The following is a 19,335-nucleotide window of genomic DNA, read 5'->3' as shown; positions in this document are numbered from 1 at the left end:
GTAATTCAAAACACAAACAAATCCATTTGTCAATTTATACTGCAAATAATATCTCTTCAACATGAACAACTCGATAATAAATCAGCCCTACTGACAATTTCTTCACGAGAAAGTATTGACATGCATGACCGAACCTATATCCCTTGAATATATTGAATCATGTAACTCATTCTCACTCACAGGGGCATATTCATTAAAAAAAAAAACACATACATTATTCAAATCTAAAATGAAATCATTCATAAAAAAAAAAACTCAACCAACCCTTCCCCTCCCAACCAAAACAAATATACATCTATCCTAAACATCAAATCCTACCAATATCTTTCATACAATTTATAACTATCCTTCTTCAAATCCCCATCCGACCAACCCCCGATTCACCAAAACCTAACCCACACACACCAAAACACATACACATCGACACACATACACACACACACACACACTCACACACCCAAACCGATACCACCTTCCTTCCTGATGAAACAACTTCTGAATGTTGATACGTAAAACGTAATGGACTGTATATGCATAAAAGCAGCATCCGCACGCAAGCACCGCTCCAAATTCAAATGCAAATCCGTCAAACAAACTCATCAAACTCATAGCTGCTGGTAAAACACACGCACGCACACACGCGAACACACACACATACACACACACACAACACACACCACCATGCCGCAAATGCTTCCAGCCCTCGGGTTTCGGTTCTTAATCACATTTTAATAAATCTGGCCTTCGCATAATTTCTTAAACAACACTTCCTGATAGTGCTGTGAGAGTAATGGAAAGAGAAAGTACTAAAACGAGCAACAATACAACAATGACTAACTCTCAAATGCAATTAAAGAATAATATGCAACAAGAGAAAAAAAAAACTTCCTTTCAAAACGTGTCACCATCGCCTTGTATTTCATATTTCAAATTGAACAAGTGCATTCCAATTGTTCCTCTCGTTTTTTACACTCCCTCAATTTTTTATTTCATCATATAAATCTGGCACCTCCCTTTTGATCTCTCTAAATATAGAATACATTAAATTTCTAATCATAGATGAAGAGTGTTACATTCTTTTAACGAATTCCCTGATATACCTGCGCAATAACCTCCCAACACACATTTATACTTTTTTTTCAATTCTACTCAATTCAGTTTCTGTAAAATAAAATTTGTCGAAATCCCTGTACTTTGATACAATCTCAGTGCATTAATTACAAAAGGAACAAAGATAATCCGTAACAAACCATAATTTCAACATACTCTTGTGTATAGTGCCCTATAAAGAAGTTTAAATTCGAATTCCCAAACCATGTAAAACTTTGAGGTAAGAGTTGTAACTTTTGGTCTGACAAAAATATCTCGGATTGGACTTTCGGTGAATAAGGAAAAGTACTCTGTCCCTTTGTCCATCTCGTATACATCCGAATCATATTACTGCTGTATAAAACCAAATACACTAAGGAACTCATATTACTTTCTCGAAAATATACCACAAAATCTGTTTTTGTTATATTTTTATTCAAATGTTGTCATTGTCCTAACAAGTAGGCCTAGTGGTAAATACCAACAAACAACTTTGTCTTCCATTTTATAAAATCATATCACATATTCTCCAAACACACGTATTTTTCTCACTGCGTAACCCTTTTTGAAAGTATTTTAAAGGACTGAAATGCCCTTTTTTTCAAGGAAATGAAAATCGATTCGCATTTTTTATAAAAAGGTTTTCACTATATACCATCTTACCTTTAAACACCAAAAAAAAAATTGATTATCATCACACATCATTTGATTCTTGTTTCCATCTTCAAAGTTTTGCAATCTTCCCAACTTCTGCCTTGCTTACAAGGGCTCTGTATATGAAAGTTGGTACTTGCATTAAAAAAAAAAAGTTTCATAATTACAATGAAAAATTAATTTCCACCAACTGACCTGAACACCCTTTCTTTCTTTCCATATTCTTTTCCCCCAAAAAGAAGTTTTTGGGTTTTTTTTACTCCATTACTCGTTGGACTTTAACATACAATAATTCTGAGTCTCCCTTATCCGTTATCTTGGTACATAATGGCATTATTAATTTGGTTCTTATTTTTTTCTTTCCATAAAAATTAAAAACAAACTTTCTAATCTCTACCCACAAAGGGACAACAACCCCGTTTGTGGTTTGTGTGTAACAGAATACAGCTTCAAAAGAAAGCGCAAGACTAAACTGTTCGAATCATTATCTAGTTGTGTGCAGACCCCTACCAACACCACTCTGATCATATCTCTGTAAAGCGCTTAATATCAAACAGTTTTTGCTATTATTTATCATTTACCATTGCAATTGCAGATAATATATAACTCAACTTAGAAAATGCGTATGTCTTGAGTAGATCAGGGAGTTATTAGAGAAGGGTTGGAATGTCTATCCAATGTGTGTAAATTCAAAAAAGATATTGAAAGGGACAGTGAACTGCTGCTCGCTGGGTTTGTTGTGAATGAGGAATGATGCATACTTACACTGACTTAAGTAGAAATGCTGTCTTTTGTCGAAGTAATTCATTGACACCTGCGACAGAGTGCACAACACCTCGGCGCCACGGAGTATGGGTACAAAGGAGAGATTGTTGATCTTCTCCTTCTGTAAAACCTACCTCCATGACCTCCCTGAGTAGACAAAGCGTCAGGGAACCCGGAGCAAAGAGGAACACGGGGTAAAACGAAACACTCCCATTAAACCAATGCAGAGTATGTTGTCTTAAATCTAAAGTTCATGCACCAAGGAACCTCTAGGAGACTGCATGTCAAAGATATTTCAAAGACGGTATGTCAAAGATATTTTTCTCACTACCTTCAGAGGGCGAACTATTGGGAGCCTACAATGACGTTTGTGATTTCACGTCATTGCGCATCTTACCCACTTAGTAATGGTTGACTTCGCAAATCTTTTTACCCGCAACCATGTTTAGGTCCTGTCACACGTTTCCGGCCATGCTATGCGGGCTTCTTTGGTGTGGGGATTTTCCAGCATACCGGACAATTTCTGAGGGCGGACAAGGATTTGGGCGAGTCAGAGCATGTGTCTTACTTGCTGGACGCGTTCTACTTAAATTCTACTTGCGGGTATACTGTGTGACCTGTGTACCAGTCGCGTGGGTGCTGACAACTCAGTGAAGGAATTCCCCTGAAGGAATGGCAGAAGTCCCACAGAATGTCATTATCTTGGCTGCATACGGGGACTGCGGAGTACCTGCGTGGGAGTTGCCTGCGAGGCGCTGCCGCAAAGGGCCTCCTACTGGCGTTCTGCGTGGACCTCTCCGGGCATCCCCGCGACTCACCCGGAAAATGTTTTGGTCTTGCTCAAAACTATTGGCTGCGGTTAAATGGGACTTGCGTGAGCACCTCCGGGCGAGATGCGCGGTAGGTACTGTCAGGTGCGGACCAACTGCGGAAAGGTCCGCAACAGAAAACGGATCGTTTTCAAAGCTCTCAGGCAGGTCACACGGAATACACGCAAGTAGAAGATAAGTAGTACGCGTCTAGTAGGTAAGAAACAAGTGCGAAACTCGCAAACATTCTTGTCCGCCCGGGGAAATTCTCCTGCGTGCTGGAAAATCCCTCCTCGCAACGACTAGCTTGCCCGGAAAGGTGTGACACGCCCTTTACAATGAAGAATGTGTCGTCAATCGGCATCTTGGGGTTGGTCACGTGACGTGCCAGTTCACGAAAATCGCATACAATTCTTTAAAATATGTTACATAATTTGTTTTTCTACAGGATACATTTTCAGAATACATAGAAAGTTTTATAAATGGATTTTCACATTGATTTAGAAAAGAAACAGTGTATTCAAACTGTTCAAATTGAAGACATCCTCTAAACGAAGAAGTGTTTCTCCTTACCTCGTTCCGTATTTCATACTTTTTCACAAGGACCGATCACACATGGACATTCATCGCTCGTTTATTAATTCAAACATCTGTTTCTGTGAAAAACATCACAATAACATTTAAAGATGCTTTCCTGCTTAGATCACATGGTGCATCACCGACAGCCAGCCGGGAATAAAAAAAAAACAAAACAAAACAAAAACAAAAAAACGGCGCTTTGAGATATCTAAAAACTACATGCGCAGAAGATAATAAGACTCTTAAATCAAGAATTGCATGTACGGTAAATATTCGAAGTATAGACTGGGTCACTCAGTTAACTTCATTTGCGAAATGCATGTAGGGGTGCCTACTTTACGAGAGAAAGCAAGTATTTTGGCAGGATGGTTGTAATTTGTATTCTAATTTTCCCCATATTTCGCACATTGTTTCAGAGTAAACATGGACAGTAATGGAAGACGACATGTCCTATGTCTTACCATTAAGCAACGTGACATGCGCGTCCACAAGCGTCCACGTGAGTAATTACTAATTTAGTGACACGAAATTTGTCATGATTTGAGATTTGCTGCTCCCAATTATTGTTGATTTTTCTAAGGGCAGTTAAGTCTTAAAATGCACCTCGGCGAAATAAAACCGAAATGAGGGAAACGGTTCTTTTGTCAGTGGCGACAAACGATTACACAACCGTCATTGTCCAAACATCTGAATGTACTCATCAAGATGCACATAATCAGGTGGCGGCGATGCAGGTCGGATCAATGAAAGATCTCCGTTCATAGTCCATGTGTGTAGTAGGTCCATGCTTTTCCAGTTTCATAGAATTTGATTAAACTGATCATTTAATAGCACATCGCATTTATAGAGCGCTTACTATCATATCTCTTAGCGCTGAGAAGTGAAAACAGAGATGTGCACCTCTGGGCATCTACGGGCGAGATACGCGCTAGGTGCTGCCAGGTGCGGACCAACTGGTGGGAGGTCCGAATAACAATTTTTTTTTCCCCGCAAGTCAAATCGCAAAGCTTTCCCAGACATGGTGTGACAAGGCCTTGAGCATGCTCAAAACTCGTTCCGGGTGAGTTGCGGGGGTATGCCCGCAGCGGTACACGCAGAATTTACGCAGAACATAAAATTCGACAGATAATCCCTCTCAACAGCCAACTTGATATTCAATGTCATTGCCTTTCTAAACATGAAAACATTCTTCCTGTGTTATCTCCATCTAAATTCGATTTTCATCACAAGGATCGGCGAAGAAATAATCTTCTGCAAAGGTCTTTTACTGACACTTTCCTTTTTTTATTGCAAATCTTCATAAACGGAATAATAGCATACAATAATTCAGTTTTATCCCTTCTTATATTAAACTTCATATATGTTTTTTCTTTCATTAAGATAATAACTGAATTGTTTAAAATATTCCTTTTCTCGTTACCTTTTCATATACCAGGCGGTTTATGTCATCGCTTGGAATGCTTTGTATAGCTGATGAAACAAGTTCAAGTGGATATATCTCTGTTAAGGGACAGACATAAAAAAAAGCGACGAATGTATTTGGCACTATCGAGAAAAGTCATAAAGATACTTGATGGTAGCTGGAATGTTTAGAATTAAGCAGACAAACCTAACACAGACTGACAATGCAAACAAAATAAAACAGGTTATACATGAAAATAATTGAGCAATCTCCAGCTGTGACATTTCGGATGACTTTACCTATGATACTCGATGACGAGAGACTCGTAGTTTAGATCTGCCTTGAAGCTATTTTTGGTGAATACTGAAACAGATTTGACCATTAAAACCATTGATACCTTACATCACTTATGTCAACCATTAGAGGACTCTCGATCAGTGAAGGTTGTTGAGAGTGCAGACATACTGAGAAGCGGACTAGCGGACATCGCATTGGGGAATTCCATTTCAAGGCATTACTTTCGCGTCAATCTGAATTTACATTGTAATGTAAAGGGCGTGTGCTTGGATCACAAGTACGAACCAACTGACTTCTCATAGGACCTATGCAGTGCATATTAGTTATTGATAACCAGAGAAAATGTTGGCTCTGCGATAGTATTAATGCTCTTGGTCTGAGTCAGGAAGGACTTTACGATTTAAATACAGCAGGAGATGCAAAGCTACAAAAAGAGTTCTAAACGGCGAAGACTGTAATTACGGGACTGATACAGCGCAGTACAAGCACGCACACAGACAGACAGACACACACACACACACTTTCACAAACAGATACAGTAACTCAGTACACAGGTGCATATCCTGTATTATTACCTAATAGAAGATGAAACCTATTTATGCATGGTTTTAATCAACATAAGATCGGTATATCGTACAACAGTCAGTTGAGAACTTTGGTTTATTATTTGCTACAACATGATTTCATTGTCTGTTCCTTTATTCTTACTTCTTGTTCTTTCTTATAAGAATATTTTTTTAATTAAAGATACCCCCATATGATGAATTATTACAGAATAAAGTAGTGTTGATTTCACGTTACGTGTCTTTAAAAGAAATATGCCTTTCAGTCAATATTTCTTTGCTTTCTTATACAATTCCCTTATAAAATTGGTTGCCTGTTTTGTTTATACTTTTGATTTGTTTTCGTTTTGTTTTGTTTTATTGTTTGTTTGTTTGTTTGTTTGTTTGCTTTTCAACAATGCATCAATGAGCAAGGATGACGGTAGCAACAACGAAAAAAAAAGTATGTTTTCCTATAGTGCCATGTTATTGTCCATTTTTATTATGAGTACCAACAGACGGCCCACTCGTAGACCTTTTTCTGTTTTTCAATCATATTGTCAAAATGCTTATGCCACTTATTGAAGTTTCCCTCATTGAAGTTCTGTCTGCATTCGAGATGATAGTGTACTCTCCTCTAGTAGCCGCTAAAGCCATGTATGACAGCACATGTCTGCATGTAATAATCATTAAAGTAGAGTTATTCGAGCTGTTGACGATTTGTCAGAGGAATGGGAAACTTCAATAAGAGGCAAAAGTCCCAATTAAAGGTTCATTAAGTTTCCATATTAGTCCTAGTTTGTCCATAGAGATAAAAAACTGGAAAAAAAAAGCTTAAGCAGTAACGAAAAACACTGTCCAAATGCTGTAAATGCTTGCCTTTTTAATAGCAAATTTGACTTTCATTGAAACTGATCGACAAATTGTCCTACATTGACATAAATAAGCACTGAATTGATCAGTGTTTTAGTAGTAGCTGTGATAAAAAAAAAAGTACGCCCACGATCTTTATCATGGCTTTTACTATCAATTCAGTGCTTATTTACGTCGATGTAGGGCAATTTGTTTATCAGTCGCGATAAAAAACATCTCGACGGAAGAATTTCATGAATTTGAAAAATTTGATTTTATTGATGTTCATCACGGCGGTGTTGATGAGAATGCGTCTCACATGCAATTTCAATTTGAATTTTGATTCCAACTTGCTTCTTACACGTTTATATGGGAAAAAAAAACATGATATGGAAAGTTGATGACATTATTGAAGAAGTCAGTTGGGTTTTTTTCAATGTAGCTCTGACCATTCAAGTTTCCTCGAACTTGAATAATCGCATCGTTAATTCGGATACAAATCTGACGAAATCTGGCAGGAAAACTTCTTAAGTGTTTCCCCAACCTACACCAGTATTAAATGTGAATTCTGTTTAATCCTGTGGAGAAAAATCTCAAAAAGAGAGTGAGAAATTATTTTGAATGAAATGAGGTTAAACAATTTCCCAGGAAGTGATGTTCCAATTTGGTCATTACTATAATAGTGGATGTGGTCGTCGAAAGTTTTAATGAGGGATATAAAAGAAAATAATTATCTGAAAAATGAAGGGTATATACTCCGACTCATACAAGGCAACCATTCTTTATTATTTATACAAATCGCAGCCTTTTTTTATTTTTAGATATAGATTACAAGATTCATGCGAAAGTATTGTCAAACCGCATGTTCTAACATTGTGCATGAAATAATTATCAATATAATATGAAGGGAAGAAACATTGGAGAGGGTATTTCAGTCATTAATGGTATTATGATTTTGGTACATTGAACTGCGGCTTATCTCCTTATATATTTGCAAACGATATTAAGAAAACTTTGACTCAGCAGATGTTATATTTAGGCAGAAAGTGCTTCATTTAATTGATTTTAAATCAACCTCTTATTAGGACGACTTTATTTTGCTTTGTTTCCTTGCATAAAAAAAAAAATCGTCAAATTAACTGTTACGAGTAATTCCTCTTAGAATTATCGGCTCTTTAGTATAATTTCATGTAAGTGATTTCTAATGTATATTGGAAAAAAGTTAAAACCTGAACTCCCATCGAAACCAAAACTATGCCATCCCTTCAAGCCTTTGAACAAAGTCCGAAATCATGGTGTTGTATTAGATGCAAATCTGTTGTTTAAAGACCATATTTCATGCAGTTATGCATGTATTCCAATCTATGATTTCATTTGTGTATAACCTGGGCCGAATTCGAACATCCTATTATCTAACTAAATCAGCAGCAGAAAAAATATGAACATGCTCTTATTTCGGCCCGTCTTCCACAAAAAGGAATTACAGTAAAATGCAATTGTGCTGCTATGGATTACTCACCTACACGAAGAAAACAACGCATAATACCTACCCCGTACTTCTGTCTGTCCACTGGCTCCTTGTATATAGAAAAGCGTAATACCTTCAAGTTTCTTCTTCTTGTCTATTCCATACATTGCACAGATTGCCTCTGCCTATCTTCAAAATATACTTTTCATCAGCCATCACGAAATATCCGCTCATCCAACTATTTGGCCTGTTTGCTAGCACGAATCAAGCGCAGTTGGGGGTCGTGATTTTTTATACATGGGTCCAATACTTTGGAACAACCTTCAAATGTCTCGGGCAATATATCTACCGCAAACACCTTCTCTTGATGCTTTCAAATTTAACCTCTAAACTTACTTTTTTTTTAATTTGCATTGACAGTTGTGTACATGTATATCCACGTATATTGCTTTTGTTTGTTTGCTTATTGTTCTTTCTATCTTCTATAAAATTCTATTTTGTAACTAACATACCTATTCATTCGGATTCAACAGCGTCATGAATACCTTTTTAAATAATGAGCGCTTTTTAAGAGTCCAATACGATGATGGTTACTATTATTACTTATAAAACGCCTTTGTGTTGTCATTAAAACATGCATGTAAGGCCTACAGATGTTTCTGCTTCTCTAGCTAGTTATTTTCTTCAAATTTTCTATGTGCTTGTAAATATCTGTAAATAAATTGTATCATAATGTAAATAGCACAGTCTGCAAGAATTTTCAGCCTATTGAAGGAGGCAGACTTAATCAGAAGAAGAAGAAGAAGAAGAGCTACCCAGATAACTCTTCCCTCGTGATAGTGCAAAGGTTAAAATAAGCCATAGCGACGTATGGCAACCATTCAGAAACTGCGCGCATTCTGTCTTTACTCTTTGTCCCAAATGAGCGTAAAATGAAAGTTTGACGCGCGCCAGCTGCGCCCGTGATGTTCATGTTGTTGTGATGTCAGGGGGTTGTTCGTTTTGTTTAGTGGTGTGGTGATGGGTGGTGTTAATCACATACCGTGGCTGCATTGCTAGTTACCGAAGTAGTTGCAGCATAGACTGCACATATCCAATCTTTGTTCACATGAAACGTAAATCCGGCAGCATTTGAAAGAAAGGAACGGAAGGCATATCATCAGAGTAAAAACATGGGTTGCTGTGCTTCAGGAACAAAGACTGTAAAAGGTAGGCCCTAATAATAATTTTTTGTTCAAGAGTAGACTAGTATCTAGTGTGTACTGTTATTGACCCCAGCACAAACTGTTACAATCTATCTCGATTTACTGAATCAGACTCCATATTCTGACGTATTATGTCCTTATAGGGTCTATAGGTTAAATATTTTATGATACTTTGTTGGAACGTACTAAGAAAAATCGAGTGAAAATATTCACTCTTCGAGTGATCCCTGAGGTCACTCCAAAATCAGTGAAAATGACCACTCTAAATTCACTCTTTTTTCACTCCTTCAAGAGTGAATATTTTCACTCGATTTTTTTAGAGAGTAACATTCTTTTTCCACACCGCTACATAATAAATGATAATCTTGAATCATCACTTTATATATTGTAACTCGCCGTGCTCACCATTTTGTGTATTTGTCTGTAGTATCTGATTTATTATTTTTTTCTTTTCATTTTTTCTATTGTATTGTATATTTCATGTGTTTTATACGTTGGAAAAACAGCCATTGGCTAAATCTTGTTGCCGTGCTTAAATAAATGAATGAAATTAAAATGAAACATCAAAGAGCCCGTGCAGTGCAAAGGGGTGAGATGATGTTTACTGTCTTGAACATCACCTTGATATACAATGTATATTATTGGTCTATTATCATCGGCTCTACTGATGTACAGATAAATTCAAACATCAAATTCAAAAGACATTTTAGCTTATCTAGGCAGTAGCCGGTGTTGGTCATAGTAGCACTGTGCAGACTGTACTTCTGTCCTGAGTCTAACTTTACAGATCCTTTATTTTCGTTTCAGTGTGATGGAATAGCTATAGAACCTAATCAATCCTGCCTTTTCTAGACTTCTTTTTCGGTCTTCCTGTTATGACTAGAGGAAAGGAGAGAAGGTTATTATAGTCAACGATAAGTGTACAACTGAAACATATCGGCGTGATCGCGCCTGGCCCTTGTAAAAATACATAAAACCTATCTTCTTAAAGGCTTATGCCTGTAAAACTAAAAAGACACAACTTGAAATACTCAATTAAATACAAGCCCTAATTGCTTAGAATGTATAAGTGCAGGCTACCTGAAAGTTGTAATTTCATCATCTTTCCGAAATTGAGATTTATCAGTGACAACTGACTTTGCTTCTCCACGTTCGAATATAGTGTAAACCAAGTAAACATCGATTCCTTTGATATACTATAGATTCCAATTTGTATATTTATCTTCGTATAGCTACCGTAAGTTGTGCAACCGTAGGGCCTATAGCTTTCTTCCAGATAGGTGATATCTTCCAAGTTCAATTTCAGTTCTTCATTAATGTACCTTGAGCTTCTTAACCAAGTGAGGGCATGCCAAGATTATATCGTTCAATACAGTTGCACATAACAAACATGAATTCGTTGTTCCTGCTGAACCAGATCCTACTGTGCATTTACGTTTGATGGAGTAAATCCTCGAGTTAATGGGTGATTCATTCACACAAAAGTCAGTTGAAACTCCCTGGCCAATAATTGATCTCAGGTTCACGTTGATCCTCGAAAGCCTTCTACCATCCTTGTCTTTGGCAGTACTTCTGTATTTTTTATCACAAGAAGGAAATACTGTACTACCATATAGTACTGTAGTACCATATAGAACCCAGTTACTTTCGGCCTGATAATCTCCACAGATTCATCAACTTTGTGATATCCTACATTTCATAAACACCGAGATACAAATTTAAGCGTCGTTTGCATGATGCAATGTCGAATATCATTCTGTGGTGTATAATTGCGTCATGTATAATTGACTAAAAGCCTCATTTCTTGTTGATAGGGCAACTTATGAACTTAATGCTGCACATAGTGTACACCCTTTATACTATAGTAGATGTAAACCATTTTGGTAATCTTAATGATTGTGGATTTTTAACTGCCTATTTTCTTCATTAGTGGAGCCTTGGCCTTCTTTTCAAGACTCGTTTGGAAACCAAGAATCAGCTGATCATCAACAGAAGGTAATTATGGGAATCTCACAGGTTTGCCTGCTAGAGGTCGAGGGTCACATTTTTTATACGTTACATACACGATTGTTTGGCCAATTATTTTCAGAAAGTGAAAATGGCAATGTGAGACAGACAGTATAGATATTGAAAGTGTAATATGAATATAGCATATCTGTGGAACAAGCACTACACTTTAATGTGCTTTATTATTATAACAAAAAGCAATATGAAAACGATTACATTATGCAATCAGTTTCATTTATGGGATCTTGCACATAATCGGGAGTTAAAAGTTAAACAAGAAAACATGGTCTCAAGTATTTTCTTTTATTTGATAAAGTATGCCGTTTGTATGAACCCATTTCAGAAGCAAAGATATCTTCTTCCTTTTTTTACTGTCGTTAAAATATTCTAGTCGTGTGTGTGTCTGTGTGGTGTGTGTGTGCGTCAGTAGACTAATACTTGCAGAGATTAGCAGACTCTATAGAATCTTGATATGATGATTTGATTTCTTATGTCTTGTCTTGTTTTGTTCCATTTTTCTTTCAGAGTTTCAAGTCTCCAGTAATCGCAAAAGGTGAGTAAAATTTGAGGGAGAAAGCTTTGCATAGTGACACGTGATGTGTTATATATAGTCCTGTCGTAAAAGGACTGTTGGTTGGTGAATGAAGAACCTAAAGAGAGAGGACAGCGAAGGAGGGATAAAGAGTGTAAAGAAATCCAAATGGAGAGAGGTGGAAGGAGGAGGTTGGAAAATTAGGGAGATAAGAGAGAGAAGTTAAAAGATATGAAATTTCGAACGTAATGGAGTGACAGAAAACGAAGTGGGTAAGCGATTGAGAACGCGGACTTAGATGGATCCTAGGAATGACACTAAAGTCTTGTTTGGAAAGAGCTGTAAGAGAGAAAGAATAATGAAAGGACTGAACCAGACTCCTGTGGATGAAGGAATGTTGAAGAGGAGAAAAAGTAAATAATTCATAAAAGTATTGAAAGAAGAGGAGAAAAGTTAGAACTTTATCCCTGCAGTAAAAACAGCAGTAAAATGGTGAAATGGGAGCACCGTAAGGATGTAAAGAATGTAGAAAATAAAAAGAGAGAGGAAGGAGGTAAGAGGAAAAACGGTTAGACTATAGGATATCAGAAAGAAGTGGATAGTCGTGAAAAAGACTGAGCTGATACAAAAAAAAAAGGCGAGCTACGTATTGAGACTGCGAGTAAAATATATTCTATATCAGTTCGGTTACTAAAATAAATTATTACAACAGTAATGATGATATACAGTCTAGGAGTCAGTGAATATTTTCTGGTCAGTGGGCATATTATGGAACAGCAACAAAAAAAATACTGGTAAAACTTTTCGACAAAGTTAGGAATACCAATTACCACAGCCATTAGATCACTAAAATTAATGAATAAGATTTCAGATAATTTGTTACAAGTATGATGTTTGCCACCTCATTTGGAGATGCCAAACATTGTCTTAATTTTCGCATGTGTGATCATTAATTTTCTAACGACTACCGTGGAGATTGCTGTAGAAGTGAATAGACTGTCAAACAAACATGACTTCAATTTTGATAATTACGAGAATGTAAAATTACGTACGCACAGATCTATACACCTATATATGATACATATCTTATATGCATTCCTTAAGGCTTTACGCAGTGCGATTGCTAGATTCATTTGAAATGATTTAAATAAGGACATGACCTTGTATTGTGTATTTATATTGAAAACTGTCTTTTGGACAAAGTGCTGTCCCATAGCAAATTTTAATTAGTATTAATTTTTGTTTCATTCTTTTTAATTTCTCGTCCTAAGAAGTAGACAAGCATCATAAAGGAACAGATACAAGTGAAGATGGCATCGTGACTGGACGGTATGACGTGAATGCGAGAGATCCTAAAGATAGAGGACGTGGAATAGAAACAACTCCCCTAAAACCTTCGGACACTGCAACATTAGTTAAGGTAGAACCATTTGAAAACATTAATAATGCTAATAATTGCCGTAAGGTGTTTTTCTTTAAGTTTGGAAAAGATTCAATCTTGATTAATATTGTTATCACCCCGTTGGCATTTTCAGTGTGCTACTCATCTTGGCAAATTATGGCAACATGCAGTTCAAGAGTTAAAAACGATGCAGTCCCAGGATACAACATTAATTTTCACTTTGTTATGTTCGCTTATCAAGGCACTAGATATTTTCTTGCTCTGATGTCTTAGATTTCGTCTGAAGATGTTACGTATGTCACCAGTTTCCTCAATTCAAACCATAAATTTGTTGAACACGCCATGATACTACATGTTTTTCGTTTTTAATTACGAAGAAAACACAAATATTCTCGTAATGATTAAAAAAGATACGATTTACAACTAAAGAAAATCCAACCTAAAGCATTGATGTCAACTTTTAAATTGCAGGAATGTGAACAGAAGAGTATCAAAACTGTTCAAACCATCGTCGTGAGGGAGACCAAGTCCACATCTTCAGTAGACGTAAATATCAATGCACAACCAGATAGGACACCGGCGCCATCACCGGAAGATAAGCATAACCAAGAAAGCAAGGCAACCAATCATGTTGAGACTAAGAAGAGTAATGTTTCTGATCTTGAAGTAGAAGATTTAGAAGTTGAGGACGTTGAGGTAAAACACCGGCTGCCATCCGACATTATTGTTGTGACTGTGGAGAAAGTTCGCAGTAGTTCTACTTGTGACGGGGCAGTGGATAAGCTCACAGACACAAAGGATGTATCTGGCTATGGGAACAGACCTGATGAAGCTCGCAAACATGCTGCTGAATCAAAGCCCTCTGAAAACGCAGAAATTGATCAGCACATGGACCTCATCATTGCTGATATCATGTCCTCAACAATTGACGCAACACTACCTGAAGTACCCGACTTGCAACTCTCTGCATTAAAAACAGAAGAGCAAAAGCATACAATACATGACATAGAGACTAAACAGTGCGATGATGGTTCTAAGCGTGTAAGTGAAGACGCTACGTCAGTTGGGGGAATCCCTGTGTCAAGTGCATCAAGACAGGCCGGAGAAGCGTTGTCAGAAAATCCAGTTAACAGTACAGTGAACTCTAATTCTGAAATCCTGACGGAGTACCATGAAAGTGAAACTGTGGCTAAAAGCAGCACCGATAAAGCTGGTGAATTTTCGGCAGGAGGCCCAAGTATCCAGAGAAGTAGTCTACAATCAAAAAGTCAACTCGACACAACATCAGAAAAATCTACCGCTCACATAGTAACTACCCTCGAAGCTCAGCAAGTCAGTAACATCGCTTTAGAACAAATAAAAAGTGCAGCTGAGTGTAAGAACAGCACAGTACCATCAAATTCTGAAATCCTGACAGAAGACAATAAACGTGCAACTGTGGCTAAGAGCAGCACTGATGAAGCTGGCGAATTTTCGGCGGGCGGCCCAAGTATCCAGACTGGTAGTCTACAATCAAAATGTCTACTCGGTACAGCATCCGCAAAATCTACTGCTGACATGGTAGCTTCCTTCGAAGCACAGCAAGTCAGTAACATCGCTGTGGAACAAATAAAGAGTGCAGCTGAGTGTGGAAATTCTCATGATGCAAAGCAGTATTCATGTGATAATGAGATCGATAAAATTAACGAGGTTGATGACGTGATTGGCAGAAAAATCGCAGCATCTGGAAATTCTGTAGCGGAGAAAAACACCGAAAATCTTCGTGACCCAACTGAAAATGTTTCTTTATTAAGCCATGAAGCTGATGCTACCGTTACTCATCTGACACAGAATCTATCCTCATCTGCTATGGGCAAAACGCAAGGTAATGACACTGCATTAGATACTACAATGGCAATCGGCAAAACTGGACAAACCGAAGAAACCACAGATAAAGATTGCGAGAGCATGACAATTGAACAGTCCTATGAGTGTTCTGCGCCAGGACATCCACAAGAAAGTACCGCAGCTGACACGGAAAAACGTCATGACAACAACCTTAACGTTACTGGATATGAACCGGACGAGGTCATTCAAGACTCTGGCCAGGCTATGGAAACCAATGAGACGATACGAATACCAGAATCTGTTGAAGTGATGACCGAACAGCATGACACTTCACGCATTGGGGAGATGATGTCAGATTCAAATCAGGCTGACCACGATCGCGATAAAATTCGTATCGAGACACTCACGAATGAAAATCGAGGAGCTGATTTTGTTACAGCCAACGAAGAATATCTGAAAACAGATGTGACTATTCGGAGTGATGGCATCATCAAATGTAACGACGAAGGTCCTGTTCTTCAGGGAGAAAGGGTAATTGTTACTTAAATCCACATGAATGTCTGTGTTCAATATGAAAGAACCTTGTCACATCGGTATCATGTTGCTTACTCTGAAAATAATTATGACAGATTCTTTTTTCCGTATTTTGATTCTTATTGGCAGAAGACGATTACACATGTTTTATTAAAGCCGTGAATGTTGTGCACACGGCCGGTGCCACATTTTTAAAAGGAGGCTCAGTTTCTGTTGTTGGTACTACTTCTGGGTGTTTCTTCAGCATAACTTTCTATTCCAAAAAATAAAAAATAAAAAAAAACTTTCTATTCCACTTCCAGGTTTATCCACCTGACACGCAAGGGGTAAAAAAAGTGGGTGGCCCAAAGTGGTTATACCCTATCTATTTCCGTGTATTGTGCAAAAAACAAACAAACAAAAACAAAAGACAAAAAACGCGGGCAAGTCCCCCCACCCCCCGTTCCATCGGCACTGGACTCTTTCCATATGTTTTTATGCCACCGTCATGAACTGCAGCTATAGATCAGGTTGGAATGCTGAAATTCTACCATGTTGAAATTACACTCTTTCTTCATACCTTGGACGGGTTTTTGGAGATTACTCAATACATAAGTTCATCAAACTAGGTACATACATGCATTAATGCAGAATGATTTTGTACGTAGAGTTTTGGTCGGGGGATCAAAGGTCAAGGTATAATGTTAAAATGTCACAATTTCTCATGTAGCTCATGGGTCAAATGGCAAGGGTCAAGTGAAAGTGCTAAAATTCCCAATATTTGTCATCCATCCAAATAGAGCCTTGTTCAGAACACTTAAACACTCAACACATTTGTCACAAACATATTTTCTATTTCTGCTAATTATGTGAAACAGTCGTATAACAGACATTGTCAAGACGTACTCTAGACCTTTAGGAGAATAGATATTATGCATCATGGCGGAGATATATTCACCAGTCGCCATAAATACCGACATTTCTAGCTATCGTATTCTCTCATAAATAAAGATTGACTAAACACTAGGCAATTTCTCATTCACTTTGCTTGTTTTTTGCTTCGTTTTGTTTTTACTTGAAAGAGTAAGTTTGTGGTGGCCAATCCTTTCCTGTTAACATGTGCTATGATAAAGAATATTCTTTACTGGTTTACAACAAAACAGAAGCCACTTAATTTGATTTAATAGAAATTCACGTATTCTAGAATATCGAGCAAAAAAAAAAGGGGGAACGCTATTTCATGAGTATATCATTCTAATTCCACAGTTATAGGCAACGTTTTACATACATTCTGTTATTGGATTTTTGCAGTTCAGTACCTCTTTGTCTAACAAAAGATTGTATCACTGTGTTCATGTAATTTCAAACTAATTGTATCAAACAGAATTGTACTGTATTTATGTCAATTTTTTCTCGATTTTCCGCGCAGGCTGTGACCCCAGTTGTGCCAGCGACTACGCCATCTGAAATAAGAGCGACAGGCCAAGCTCTGGATACGCAATTAAGTATGAATTCCAAATTATTTACCAATGAGGATTCAGGATGTCCACCGGATCGAGACGAACTGCCAAGAGGTATTGAAAACTCAACATCTCCTTCTGAGGTAATCTGTACTCAAGACACGCATGAAGTGGCAGACAGTAGAAATAGCGACAGAAATGAAGCTGCAGAAACCTTTCCTACCCTTCACTCGCCAACTGAAGAAAATGGAGAACATTCCATTAAGAAGACAAATTCTTTGGAAGTCGGAGAAAATTTGGAATCAAAAATATTGACAGCATCTTCAAATCCAGAAACAGAAAATGTCGCTTCTGCCCAAGACACACTAGCAGCCTCCAGTGCTACGTCAGTGAAAGGTCTTGAAAACATGCCAGCTGATGATACTTTAGCTGATGCTGTTCCATGTTCCCAGTCTGACAATATGATATGTGAGAATAGTGAAGACATCACGATCACTGAGCACAATATCAATTATAAGATACTGCAGAGCATTCCGGCCGGGGAAGAACAGAAACCTAAAAGTTCGAATTGCGATAGTCATGTTGATAATAACGCACCTGTTGAAACAGCTGCTACTGATCAGGCCAATTGTGCTGGCACATCAGGGTCGAACCTTTCGAATGACCCCTGCAGTGCATCATCACTTGTTGGTCAGAACTCTTTTGAAGACCATCAAAGTGGTGTCGTTGATCATGCGGAAGAAGCAAATGACAAAGCCGAGGATGCTTCAACCAGTGCGGCAACACCCTGTGCTTGCAGCTCCTCGTCACCTCCCTTGCAGCATTCTGACAAGAACATCCCTTTGATTCTTCACCTTAGCGATACCATACATGAAGAAACAACAACAAATGGAGAAGACAATGATGCTTCAGCAACTGTGTCAAAAGTATTCACGGCACCCGATGCCTGTAGCACCCAATCACTACCCATGGAAACTCTTAAACAACGGTCTGCTCCTGTTGACAATCAAGTCATCCATGAAAACAGCACAATTAACGAAAACCCAAAGGATGTGTCAATCACCGTGTCAAAGGTTTCATCAGTAACATCTGACGCCTGTAGTGCCTCATCGCTACCCATTCCCGAAAATGAATATCCACTTCCCTGGAAATCACAGTCAACACTAACTGGAATTGGTCAGCTAGACAAGATTGCCGAAGAGCACCATGGAGGAAGCAGTGTTGCGGTGATTATTCAATGTTCACAAAGTGTCACACCAATCCAAACTGAACCAAAACACTCTCCATTATCTGGAGTGTCAACACAGCAAAACAATGTACCACACAGTGTGACTTCTAGTGGTTCATGTGAAAAACAGGAGCATTCAAATGCTGGCATAAACGCTCGGGAAGATGCTACTATCCCTCAGAAACCTGAGTGTGACCTCACTGATGAAGATAAAAAGGTGAAGTCCCATGATTTGACATCTCCTAAATCACCTTAGGTCGACGATAGAGCATTTACGCTCGACGCAGATCAGTCATTGATGAATGGGCAGAATCTAACAGATTGCGCTATCGATTGTGTTCATCGAAAGTCAGATCAAGAAGTCATTATTTCGGAACAAACTGTATCCCCCATGACTAATGATGGAGGTCAGGGTGATGATAATGCTAACAAAATGCCATCAGCGGACTCCTTGCCAGAAAAATCCATGTCAAAGGCTTCTTTAATAGCCAAACCAAGTCAAACTACTCTTGCTGATGATGGCAAACAATGTAACGATGTGGTATTACAAGTGGGTGAACCATGCAGTGATGTCCCTACAAGCCAGAAACATATTGTCAAATCCACTGTAGCTAGTATTCATGAAATATCGACAAAAGAGGAGGTACAACGGGATAATGAGGCAAAACACGTATTAGGTGAGCAAAGTCCCACAGACTGCCATA

At 38.1% G+C, this 19,335-nt stretch overlaps 1 protein-coding gene across 1 annotated transcript; it reads left to right on the top strand.

Moving 5' to 3' along the window:
• The first annotated feature begins 9,618 nt into the window (after positions 1-9,618).
• LOC140229566 (uncharacterized) lies at positions 9,619-18,911 on the top strand. Its single transcript, XM_072309813.1, has 6 exons — positions 9,619-9,666; positions 11,593-11,657; positions 12,195-12,222; positions 13,473-13,621; positions 14,075-15,961; positions 17,373-18,911. Exons 1-6 carry the CDS (start codon positions 9,630-9,632, stop codon positions 18,885-18,887), a joined length of 3,681 nt encoding a protein of 1,226 aa, XP_072165914.1. The 5' UTR covers positions 9,619-9,629; the 3' UTR covers positions 18,888-18,911.
• The last annotated feature ends 424 nt before the right edge of the window (positions 18,912-19,335 follow it).

The sequence above is a fragment of the Diadema setosum genome, chromosome 6, assembly GCF_964275005.1.
Source record: "Diadema setosum chromosome 6, eeDiaSeto1, whole genome shotgun sequence".
NCBI classification, from domain to species: domain Eukaryota; kingdom Metazoa; phylum Echinodermata; class Echinoidea; order Diadematoida; family Diadematidae; genus Diadema; species Diadema setosum.
The sequence above is the reverse complement of the archived record's forward strand: the minus strand, read 5'-3'. Positions and strand labels throughout refer to the sequence as shown.